We start from the raw sequence: 12,515 nt of genomic DNA on the forward strand, positions 1-12,515 counted from the left end.
CACCACAAAAGCTCGCTGAGGAGGACTAGCTGCACGGGAGGGCAGGAGGGAAGGGACCTAGCATTGTGAGCTACCCCACTGCACACACGGCCTCCTCGGCCTCTGACTGGCGCAGCAGCAACTGCCTCTCACAAGAGACCTGGGAGCTCAGGAATCAGGGAGGTGTGAACAGGCGATATCCTCATGTCCATCCATGTTGCCTTGCATAAACCCATGGCTTAACCTGATGAGGCAGTCACCTCAGCCACAGGGAGGGCAGCGACACAGTCCAGAATGTGAATGTGCTGCGGAGCCATGGGAATAGACGTCTGACTCGGTGGCCCTCTCTCCCACTCCTCCACTACTGCCTGCACTCGCCCCACAGAGGCCCTGCTGCCACACTGGAGGCGCAACCTCTCTGGGTGGGTGGGAGGAATAACTGCTTAAGCTGAGCCTTTGCCTCAGTCATCTCCTTTCCGGATGCACAGAACCAGCCTGGGCTGGGCCCACCAGAGGGGAAAGCGCTGCTCAGCTTCTGAAGCGAGCGAGTGAGGCCTACGTCTGCCCACACCACTGACAGAGAGCACGTCTACATCCGTGCTGGTAAAAGCAGACAGAAGAGGAAGACACCATGCACTCAATTCTTAGAGCTGCTTACACAGGATGAGGACCTGCGGTCCAGTGGCCCAGACAGCAATCTGGTACACTACGAAAAAAGTCAGAGAAACTCAACCCCATAACTGTCCTGCTGGTTTGTCCTGGGACCACTAGAGAGACAACAAAGCCAGGCCTGTGATCCGAGCAGCAGAGAGGACAGGCAGGAGAACAGGGAGTTTGAGGCTTTGTAGTAAGGTCCTACCCCAAAACAGTGGCAACCCAAAAGATCTGAAGAGAGAGGCAACAAGAACAGGCCACACTCTGGTGCTCTCCCGTGGAGGAGCCTGCTTCGTCCGTCCCTCCTGGCTCCCAGGCGGGTCTTAGCCCTGTTTGTAATCACTGTGTCCTGCATGAGGGTTGTCTGTGTACCTCTAAGGAGGAAGAAGGCCAAGTCACAGGGTCACAGGGCAGTGCGGATGGTAATGACATCTTAGAGCAATCAATGTCCCTAGCAGGTGACCACAGGCATTGTGTGCACAGGAGAAACTCCAGAACAGCACAGACCTTCTGACAGGGGTGAAAGCCATACATGACCCCATGTTCCTGAGAGCATGTGTTCCTTTGTTATTTAAAACAAATGTGTGTCATCATCCACAAACAGAAAACACACTGTAAGCAAGACATACTGCGGGAAACCAAGAACCACGCCTTTCCTGTGGCAAATGAAGCCCCGTGCAAACCGGAAGTCAGAGCAGGTGCTGCTGGGCGCGGACGGGTGTGGAGTGAGATTCAGGGTGGCTCAAATGTACCAAACAAGCAATGAACATTCACTGTAGGTGACCACAAACTGAATCAGAAACACATGCAGTTACCCTGCAGATGTGACCGGCTTCACCTGAAGCTGTAGCTGGCTCTCAGTGACACACACACACACACACACACACACACACACACACCCTCTCACACCACAGTGACCACCATGCCTCCTCCTGAAGAAACCTAATCCACCCGGTTCTCCTTTAAGCTTTGTTCACCAGGTTTCTACGCCTGCCTCCCTGTCTTCTGGATTCTTTTCTATGCCCAGATGTGTCCCTCTCAACCCCAACTATATTATATTTCACGCTGCCATCCAGGATGCACGAGGGCCCCCCACATCACACGTGGGGACCAGGGAAGAATCAGTGTGTCAGACACACATGCTCAGTCACTGAGAGCTGCAGCATGGAGGCCACCCTGTGGAGCCCCACAGAAACTGTGCTCGTCTCTGATCCCCTTGTTCATCCTGTCCCTTCTCCCTTCCACACCCCCACGTCCTGATCGGCAGCCCAGAACTACTTCCCAGTCACTTCCCAGCACCTAGCCTGGCAGAGAGTGACAGTGTCTGCTCTCAGTCCCCTCAGACACACCGCAGCCCTGTGCCCCAGGAGGTCATTCAGCCCAGACTTTCCTGACTCTCTGGAACCCTGCAGTGAAGCATGATTTCTCTTCCGCCACCACAGTGTGCTGTGTGGGCTTCAGACACCCAGCTAACTTGGAGCCTGTTGTTGGTGACTCAGGCTCCCTGCCAGGAGACCATGCACAGCCCGGCCCGCCTGCTGTGTGTCAGAAGCCGACAGAGGGAGACGGATTCCTGCCTTCCGGGAGCACAGCCAAAGGATCGCACGCATTGGAGCAAGGAGAGTGAGCAGACAGAAGTACGGACGGACTCCCTGAGGAGGAGAGAGCTGCCTGTCCAGCCAGAAACCAACCCCATGATCCCTGGCAAAGGGGAATCCTCGCACATGGACAGAACAGCCCACTGGTGGAGGGATCCGGACCTCAGAGCTGGTGATGGTGTGGGTAGGAGCGGGTGTGTGGAGTGTGAACTCAGGAACTAACCTGGAAGGGCACGCAGAGCTGGGTGACTGGCAAAGATGGGGTTCGGAAGGAAGATGCAGATTCTGAGTAAGATACCCTTGGAAGTCAGGCGGGGTGGGGCACTTGGAGGTGGAGAGAAAAGGATCAGGAGTTGAAGGCCAATCTTAGCTACATGACAAATTCAAGGGCAGCCTGGAATACTTGAGACCCTGCTGCAAAGCCCCAAGCTACCTAAACTCCTAGAAGAGGAAATAAGTAAAGGCAAGCAGACACGGGACCCAGCATAGTGGCTTCTGTCTGTATCCCCAGAACTTGGGAAGCTGAGGCAGGGGGATTTCTCCAAGCTGGAGACATGCTTCATGGTGGTGGTGGTGGGGGGGGATAAAAATAAAAAAGAACTAAAGAAAAAAAGAGAAAGAGGAAGGAAATGGAAAGAGGAGTTTGGCGGAGTTTGGCAGAGTTTGGCAGGTCTGCAACTGTAGTGAGGCATGGTGCCCATCCCTGGCACTTTACTCTGTCTTCAGAACACTCGACTGCCTGAAAGTCACACGGAAGATAACACTTTATAAAGTGTCGGTGCCGTGATAGTGTCGCATAGCCTATTAATATTAAGTTATAAGTCTAACATATTTTAGCTGGGCATGGTGCTCCAGCCTGCAACCCTGGCACTGAGGCGGCTGAGGCAAGAGACTTCTATGCCCAGCCTGGACTAACAGTGAGAATCTGTCTCAAAAACGAAGCAGGAAAACAAAAGGGGTCCAGAGGGTCTGGCTTCACTTTACTTTCCACTCGGATACCTGCCACCCAAGGGGATCCAGTGTCTTCAAAGAATGTCTTCTCATACATGCACAGAACCTTAGAGTCTTAACTACAGGTCAGATGTATTAACAATAAACCCAGGGTGTGTACTGGACAGCTAGAGAAACCTCAGAGCGGGTGAGACATCAGGCTGAGGTTTGCTCTGCCCAGACTGTGCTAGCTAGTGCGAGGTGCTGGTGAGAGAAACAGGGCCAGCAGAGCATAAAGTACACAGAGCTCTGCTGTGGATGCCTCTCAAGAAATGGCTCATGGGAGCCTCCAGCTACCACAACACAAACATTTTTGTCGTGGTAAAATGCTTTAAACCTTAAAAAAAAAATGCTATTCAAAAGCCAGGGAAAGTTGTAGTATATAAGTGCTAATTAAAACAAGAAAAAAAACAGAGGAGGAAGGGAAGAGGAGGAGGAGGAGGAGGAGGAGGAGGAGGAGGAGGAGGAGGAGGAGGAGGAGGAGGAGGAGGAGGAGAAATTGAAATACAGGCACACCAACAACTTCAGTCACCTTCAGCTGGGCTCTGGGATGTCAGGTGTGCCCACATGTAGCCCCATTCAGTCCCCCTCACCACTCCCACCCCTGGTTTAATTCTCTCCTCCACACTGCACCCATCCCTGTGCGCATCCGTGTAGCACTTAAGGCTCCTCTGGTCCACTGAGTCTGCCTTTTAGAAAATACTTTGTATCAACACAGAAGGATGGTGATAATTGATACTTTGTATCAACACAGAAGGATGATGATAATTATACTGCTGTATTTGGAGTCTAGTGCTGCAACTCCTAATTTTAAGTACAGATTTTACTAATTTTAAAAATAGGTAAAACTTTATCCATCTTTAGCTTTAAATGTCAACAAGATGAAGTTTTTATTATGTAATATAGTAGTAACTTTTCTTAAAACAAAAACAACAAATAAGTAAAAAGTAAGTTAAATAAAAAACAACAACAAAAGATACATTATCTCTAAAAAGGAGTTGAGATCAGAGCATCAGAGTTTGAAACTACTGAACAATACGACCAGCTTAGTCCTGTTTCCCCATGGCTCTTCAGTATCTGAAGTGAGCCCAGTGACAACTAAGCACAGTCCCTGACATCCCTTAGTCTCTGCAGCTGCAGCATCTTGGGGTCTGGCCATGGCAAAAGGGAACAACAGCTCAGACACGGCAGTCCATGCGTTACTCCCATGCTATGGTGACAGACAGAATGACTTTCGGTTTTTCACATGAAAGGCTGGAGACCCAGCCCAGAGTTGAGGGCTCTGGCAGTTCTTACAGAGGACCTGGCTTTGGTTCCTAGCACCTACACGAGTGGGTCACAACTATCTACCACGCTATTCTGGCCTTCTCGGGGGGCACCAGGCACTGCCTTCAGGTACAGGCAGTGCAAGGAAGTCCTCACATAGACACATAAAATGAAATAATATTCTTAAAAGTAGAGGTGACTCTTTTTTCTACCAGGAGGCTGGCTTCTAGACCTGAAAGTCACTATGTTCAGAGTGCACAGAGACTCCGTCCGTGAGTGGGTTAACTGTTTATAAAATGGTGCCGACACCACAGGCTATCTCCAGTGGATGGAAGGTGAGCAAAGCTGAGCTATGTAGGTCCACACAATCAGATCAGATCCACACAGAGGTTAAATCACCACAGGAAACTGTCAGAGTACCTGCCCTGCTGGCCCTCCCAGGGCCAGAGGGGCACAGGAAGTGGGCAAAGGCTCAGCATCCAAGGGCTCCACTGCAGTGCACAGCCACACGTGGAAGGGATGCCAGTCAGCCCAGCTCAAGGTAAAGTTAGCATTTCAGTCCATGGTGGGTGTTCACACAGAATTCCAATACTATGGACACTGAGACAGGAGGACTGCCACAAGTTCTAGGCTAGTGCAGGTTACCAAGTAAGACATTGCTTCAAATGAATGAGCAGATAGATAAATCAGCAATTCGCAGTGCAGACTGACATTTCCAGAGCCTGCTCACTGAAGTTGGTTGGACATCGTGGCCCACACCTGTAATTCCAGTATTCAGGAAGCTGAGGCAGAATCAAGAATCTGAGGCTACTCGAAACCACATAGTGAGACATCTTCTTTAAAAAAGAAGAGTTCTTCCTGTCCCAAGCACTGCCAGAGTCTCCGGTAACCATGCAGACATGGCCAAGTACAAGAACCACATCATACACAACCAGTCCTGCAAATGGCACAGAAATGGCACCAAGAAACCCCGGTCACAAAGATACAAATCTCTTAAGGGGGTTGACCCCAAGTTCCTGAGGAACATGCACTTCGCCAAGAAGCACAAGAAGAGAGGCCTGAAGAAGATGCAGACCAACAATGCAAAGGCAGTGAGTGCACTCGGAGGCCATCAAGGCCCTTGTGAGGCCTCAGGCCACCAAGCCCAAGATGCTGAAGGGCCCGGGCTGCATGAGGCCAAAGCTTCAGGCTCCGGCTTCAGCTCCAGCCCAGGCTCCCAAAGGTGCCCAGGCCCCTGTGAAGGCCCTGTAGAAGAGGCTCCTGCCAGTGTGAAGACAGACGGACCGCTGTGACACATCCACCTACACACTATTTGCAGATGACCAGCGTCCTATGCTGTTTTTACAAATAAACTTGAGACAAGGAAAAAAGAAAACAGAAAAGATGAAAGAAAAGAAAAACAGGTAACTGCTCAGTTAGAGTCACAAGACACAAAGAGGACACTTCCTTGACAAACAATGGGAGAAAGATACAAATGAGAGCCCTAGGAGCACCTCAGGGTCACACACTGATGGAATCCTGGGAGCACCTCGGGGTCACACACTGATGGAATCCTGGGAGCACCTCAGGGTCACACACTGATGGAATCCTGGGAGCACCTCGGGGTCACACACTGATGGAATCCTGGGAGCACCTCGGGGTCACACACTGATGGAACTCTGGGAGCACCTCGGGGTCACACACTGATGGAATCCTGGGAGCACCTCAGGGTCACACACTGATGGCACAGAATGAATGAGAAGATGGAGTTTTACAACTGTGGAGATTTGCCTAGGTTTGGCTCCCTTAGACTCCTGTGTTTGAATGCTTGGGGAGTGGTACTATTAGGAGGTAGCCTTGTTGGAGGAAGTGTGTCACTGTGGGGTGGGCTTTGAGGTCTCAGATGCTCAAGCCAGACCTAGTGTAGCACAATGTCTCTCCTTCTGCTGTCTATGGGTCAAGATGGACAACCCTTGGTTACTCTCCAGCACCATGCCTGTCTGCACACTACCATGTTTCTCACCACGACAACAATGGATTAAACCTCTGAACCAGTAAGCCGGCCTCAATGAAATGTTTTCCTTTATAAGAGTTGCCATAGTCATGGAGTCTCTTCACAGCAGCAGAAACCCTATGACAACAACCAAGCTCTCTGGAACTCAACCTTCATACCATATAGCATCTCATCCATACAGCAACTTTACAACATCCAAACCCCTGCGAGGACCCTGGTCACCTCCTATGAGTGGAATCAGATGTCGCTGCTCCGGGCTGTAGTGCACAGCTGTCTAATAGGTCTGTTGAGTGTTAATGAACTCAAGAATGGCCCAAATCTGTGTGAGGAGAGCTATCAGAATGTGATTGACTAGGATGGTCACCGGCTTTAAAACAACTGCTGCACAACTGATTCCATACGAGGGTCCTATGGGTAACAGGGAGAACTGGTCAGTGCCACCATTAACAGATCCTTAGAGACACTTAGCCAGTCACAATTTAGAGAGGGCAAAGAGCCCAAGCAGCAACAGGAGTTCCTGAGAAGTTCAAGGTTCTGAAAGTCTGGATAGGAAAAGGGATCATGGGCTAAAAATCGGTTACACCAAGAAATCTGACCACTGCATTTGCCAATATAAAGAAAGCAAAGGTAAACTGATTTAATGAGCAAATACTGTCAACACTCAACCTGAAGAGACTGTTTATGCAAAAAACCACTCAGGTAAGAAAGTTTGGTTAAGTGGAGTTGGCCGCGTACTCTACATCTGCTGCTGCCTACTTGTCCAGAGCTGCAGAGCATCAGAAGGAAGCAACAAGGAACTCTTAAACACAAGCTTAATACGGGAACACTCTGACAGAAAAGAAGACCAAGGTTTTCATTACACCTTCTGGGAAGATGGTAGCATTTGTTATTGAATCTTTGAATTTTCTACTTAGAAAAACCAACCATAAGCTAAGAAGAAAAGTGACAAAAAGTCACAAGCCCAACCTGGACCCTCCGTTCTGTCCCCACCGAAATGTGCACAGATCCTACATTTCTCACTGTGGAGAAGGCTGAAAGCATGAAGGAAGTCAGCAAGAGACTGACAGGGGCAGCTGTGCTCTTCTGCCCTGACACAAAATATACTACAAAGGACCTCCTGGTCCTCCCTTCCATACTTGAGCTGACTTGTAGTCTACACTGGCTGCATCTCAACCTAATGGGAACACTGTATCACTACTACAGTGTCTAACTGGCTATGTCTCAGACTCATGGAAACATTGTATCACTACTTCAAAGCCTCACTAGTGTCTCAGACTCATGGAAACATTGTATCACTACTTCAACACCTCACTAGTTGTCTCAGAGTAATGGAAACATTGTATCACTACTACAGTGTCTAACTGGCTATGTCTCAGACTAATGGAAACATTGTATCACTACTGCAAAACCTCACTAGTGTCTCAGACTCATGGAAACATTGTATCGCTACTTCAACACCTCACTAGTTGTCTCAGAGTAATGGAAACATTGTATCACTACTTCAAAGCCTCACTAGTCTCAGAGTAATGGAAACATTGTATCACTACTTCAAAGCCTCACTATTGTCTCAGAATCGTGGAAACATTGTATCACTACTTCAAAGCCTCACTAGTGTCTCAGACTCATGGAAACATTGTATCACTACTTCTATACCTCACCCATTGTCTCAGACTATTGGAAACATTGTATCACTACTTCAATGTCTCAGTTGTTTCAGACTAATGGAAACATTGTATCATTATTTCAGCATCTCACTAGCTAACCTCAGTCTAATGGAAAGTGTCCTTGCAGAGAGAAATTCCAATGATGGAACACCAGTGTTCTACATCTCTGCAGACTGGCCAAAAGACTAATTTAAACACTAACACAAACTCTGTAGCATGCGTATTTAGATTATAACACACAAAGAGTAATAGATTTAGGAATTAAATGACTTTAGAGTGGTAGAAAAGGACATTTTTTATTTTAATGTTCTAGTACTATCATCAACTACCATAATAATTAAAAAGAAAAAGCTGAACTAAATGATTATACTTCTGTAGGTTGTTGGTACCACAAGAGAAATGATTTCTGCTCACATAAATGCCTGAAGTCACTGGAGTGGAGTTACATGCCTTTAATGCCAGCACTACTCAGTCAACATAACTGTTGATGGGTTATCATTAGATAAGATGATGTCTTGGTGGCCAGAATTGGGGTCAAAAGTGAACCAGGCCACTGGAAAGGAAGAAGTCAGAAAGAACAGGCTCAAGAATCTCTCCCTCGGGCTGAAGAGATGGCTCAGCAGTTAAGAGCACTGACTGCTCTTCCAGAGGTCCTGAGTTCAATTCCCAGCAACACCTCGGGTCCTGTCTATACAGGGGCTTGTGCTCATTGTCAGTTTTACTCTCCATTTCTATATAGAACTGCAATTTGAAACCTATTTAAATATTTACCTTTGCATTTCAAATTCCACTGAATTTGGGTCTTGTGACCACCCCCATACAGAGCTGTTGACTTAAGGACGGGAAAGGAATGAGCAAAAATTTTCTCATCAATTTTCTGAGAATACAGACTTATCAACATCATACAGTTGCAGGGTTTTGTTGGGGTTTTCAATTCCCAGCAACCACACAGTAGCTCACAACCATTTAAAAAGGGATCTGATGCCCTCTTCTGCCATGCAAATAGAGCACTCATTAAAATCAAACAAAACCACATAAATAAATAAAATGTTTACAAAATGAAGTCTACCTGCTAGAGTCTGAGCCACTTGTTGGGCTCCAAGCAACAATGACATTTGAGTGCTGAGCACTCTATGTACCAGGGACTAGACACAAGGTTCTTTGCGGGATGTTTCACTCTAGAGGCGGTTACTCTGATTCACACATGTCAGGATGCTGAAGAACTGGGGAAGCACAGAACAGGTGTGGACATGGGAGTCTCTAACTGCCGAATGCAGGCCTTTCTCCTGTAGAGCCCTGGCCAGACCCATCAACCACTGACAAATTCCTACAAACAGTGCAAGGGAACAAGGTTGTGAGAGGTCAGCACTGCGCAGGACTCCCCCGCAGCATGCACAGATGACTTACACACCATCCTCTCCCGCCCATTCTCTCTGTGCGCATGTGTGTGCAGGCTGTACATCTGTAACCAGGGCTGGCCTGGAACTCACAATCCTCCTCTCTCAGCCTCCCAAGTGCTGGGATTACAGGCATACACAACCACGCAGGCTCTTCTCTCTGAACTAGTCTTCAACTACAGTCTGCCATCAGGTAGTCTCACAGGTCCCTGCTAAAGTGAGAGGCAGATCCAAAAGCAGGGACCAAGTTACCCTCAAGTCCTGTGCTAGCAGTTAGAATTTCACACCCTTAGTGTCAGCCTCCCACAGAGGGCCTGTATCTCAGAGAGGGTCCATGTCCTGCAGGGGTTTTGTGGCAGAGGATGTGACCTGCAGCTACGTCAACCGTGCAGAGAAAGGCCACCTCTGCTGCACGATGGTGCAGACGGTGTGGGCAGCGACTAAAGCAGCCTTTATTTCCTTTATCTCAGTAGAGTGACGCAATCCTTCCAGGCCTGGCACCAAGAAGCAATGGTCAGTGCTCTCTTCTTCCACTCCCTGCAGCCCTATGCCATGCTTCACTGCAGCCCTGCAGATGTCTGGGCTCCCCTCGAATCACACTAAGCACTCACAATCACATAGCCAAGGAGAACGTTACCTGGAGCATGGTTGAAAAGTGTCTTATAGCTTCATCGTAGAGACCGCTGCCGACCAGCACGTAAGCAATAGCTGTGAGACGAAAGAGAAAAACATTGGAGAAAGGAAGAAAGGCAGGCAGGCTCTGCAGTCAGTAAATCCACTCTGCCTTGTCTCAAAATGCAGCTGAGAAAGGGGTGCCCTTAAAGAACCTAGAAGCAAGCACACAGGGTGCCATGGGTACCTCCCACATTTACTTTCCAGTGCTGGCTGTGCGGCCTATAGGCAGCATGGAGACTAGGATGTCGGCACCGGGGCATACCTCACAGTCCTTCTTAGGCCTTGGAAGAACTCCAAACCTTTAGGAATGGAGGGTTCTTACTCTCTGAGCGGTTAGTACAGGACAGTACAATTATCCCCTCCACTTGCAGACAAGCAGATGAAGTGCCGGTGGCTGAGGGGCTGCCTGACAAGAGTGCCACCAAGTGCGGCCCTGAGAGCAGGTCCAGCTTCCAGAGCCACGCTTCCCAGACTGCCACACAAGACACAAGGCCAGCTTTCTGAACCTGCTTGATGGCTAAAGCAGGTTCAGTTCCTGGCTGTGTGAGGAGGGGGACCCTAGAAACCTCTCCAAACTCCCTGGTTCTTGCTTAATAAGCCAGTGGTAAATTTTCTTAAAGATCCCTCTCAAATACATTTTTAGAATTCCGTATTTTCCCATAACTGGTCTTATCTGCTATACAAAAAAAATGAGTTATAAAATAGAACCGAGGTGCTGAGCGGTGGCTCAGAGAGTAAGAGTACTGACTGCTCTTGCACAGGATGGACATGGACGCAGGTCCCAGCACCCACATGATGGCTCACAACTGTCTGTAACTCTTAATTCCAGGGGATCCAACACCCTCTTCTGACCTCCAAGGTCACATACACAGTGCACATACATGCATATGGGCAAAAACACACATTCTCATAAAAGAAATATATATATAATATGCATATTATATAGAGATATATAAGTATATCTATATATATAAAATACAGTCACACACACACAGACACACACACACACACACACACACACACACACACACACACACACACACACACACACACACACACACACACACTAAAATGGAACAGAAATTCAGGGAAACCCTTGGTTTGGAACATAGATCTGTCTGGGCCCTGACTCCCCTCAAAAGAGAACAAATAAGACCCCGATTTTGCAACACCTACCCACAACTTCAAAAATACTAATCTGCATCTCCCTCAAACGTAAGTAGTTATCGGGGTATAAATTTTACTGTGGGGACCCAGAGATAAACAAAATGACAGAGACAAACCCGGAATAGCTACAATTCCAGCAGAGATCTCTACTGCCAGCAGCTGTCTCTGGACACGGACTCTGCCAATAGCTGTTTTATTTCCAAGAAGAATCTCTGTCCCAGAAGAGCCTAACTCAGCTCAAGCTTCCTGGGCTGTCCCAATGGATGCACAAGGCAGGCTCGTCCCAAGCTGTGCTTTTGCTGTTGTTTTGAGTTTATTTTTATTCTGGCTGCAGGCACATCTGCAGCACACGCATGCCTGGTGCTCACAGGGGCCAGAAGAGGGAGCCAGACCCACTGGACTGGAGGTGCTGGGACTAGGACCTAGTCCTCCGGAAGAGCAGCCGGTTCTCTGAGCTCCTCTGCAGCCTTGTACCCAAGCCTGATTCAGCTGAAAGAAGCCACCAGCCCACAAAATCCGCCTGACTGAGCCTTAGGGACAGTGTGTTCTCAAAGCTACCCCCAGAGAACAGCACGAGGTGGGCAGAGGTCGCAGTGTTCCACGGTGACAAAGCTGAGGGAAGGATTCATCACAGGAGGACTGAACTACCATGACGAGGGGCCGGCCGGCCACAGTGGGGATGAAACAACCATGGCAGTCAGATGCCGTCGGGGGCCTCCTATAGGTACATGCAGGAGCTTGGATCCTGGGTCCGTCTGTCCCTGTGTGGCCCTGTGCTCGCTGGGGCTCCACTCTCCAGGCGTGAGCTCACTGGGCAATGAGTACCTCAGCAGTCATTAGATGTGGGGACCCTGCCTGTTTTAACGCATGCCAGGAATGGCCAAACCATGAAGCTCCTCTGGAGGCCCGAATGAATGTGATTGGTCCCACCTACGATGCTGTTCTGGATCTCCTTCCTTTCACTTCCCCGCTGTTCATGACAGTACACGACTCCTCTAGCACAGAGTGGCTGATCTTACTAACATCTTCGCTAATTTCCATAGAAACAAACCCAGGGCTAGAATAGTCCTTACCGAACACTGTACAAAACTCTTTTCTTCCTGCCTGCCTGCCTGCCTTCCTTTCCCTTGTT

General features: G+C 48.8%; 1 protein-coding gene across 8 annotated transcripts in view; it reads right to left on the bottom strand.

Moving 5' to 3' along the window:
- The window catches only part of Ttc13 (tetratricopeptide repeat domain 13), a 56,296-nt gene that overhangs the window by 32,431 nt on the left and 11,350 nt on the right, over positions 1 to 12,515 (bottom strand). For all 8 annotated transcript variants that reach the window (XM_032887480.1, XM_032887479.1, XM_032887477.1 and 5 more), the window contains exon 4: positions 10,179 to 10,249. In XM_032887480.1, coding sequence (XP_032743371.1) covers positions 10,179 to 10,249 — 71 coding nt within the window. The remainder of the gene's footprint in view (positions 1 to 10,178; positions 10,250 to 12,515) is intronic.

The sequence above is a fragment of the Rattus rattus genome, chromosome 17, assembly GCF_011064425.1.
Source record: "Rattus rattus isolate New Zealand chromosome 17, Rrattus_CSIRO_v1, whole genome shotgun sequence".
NCBI classification, from domain to species: domain Eukaryota; kingdom Metazoa; phylum Chordata; class Mammalia; order Rodentia; family Muridae; genus Rattus; species Rattus rattus.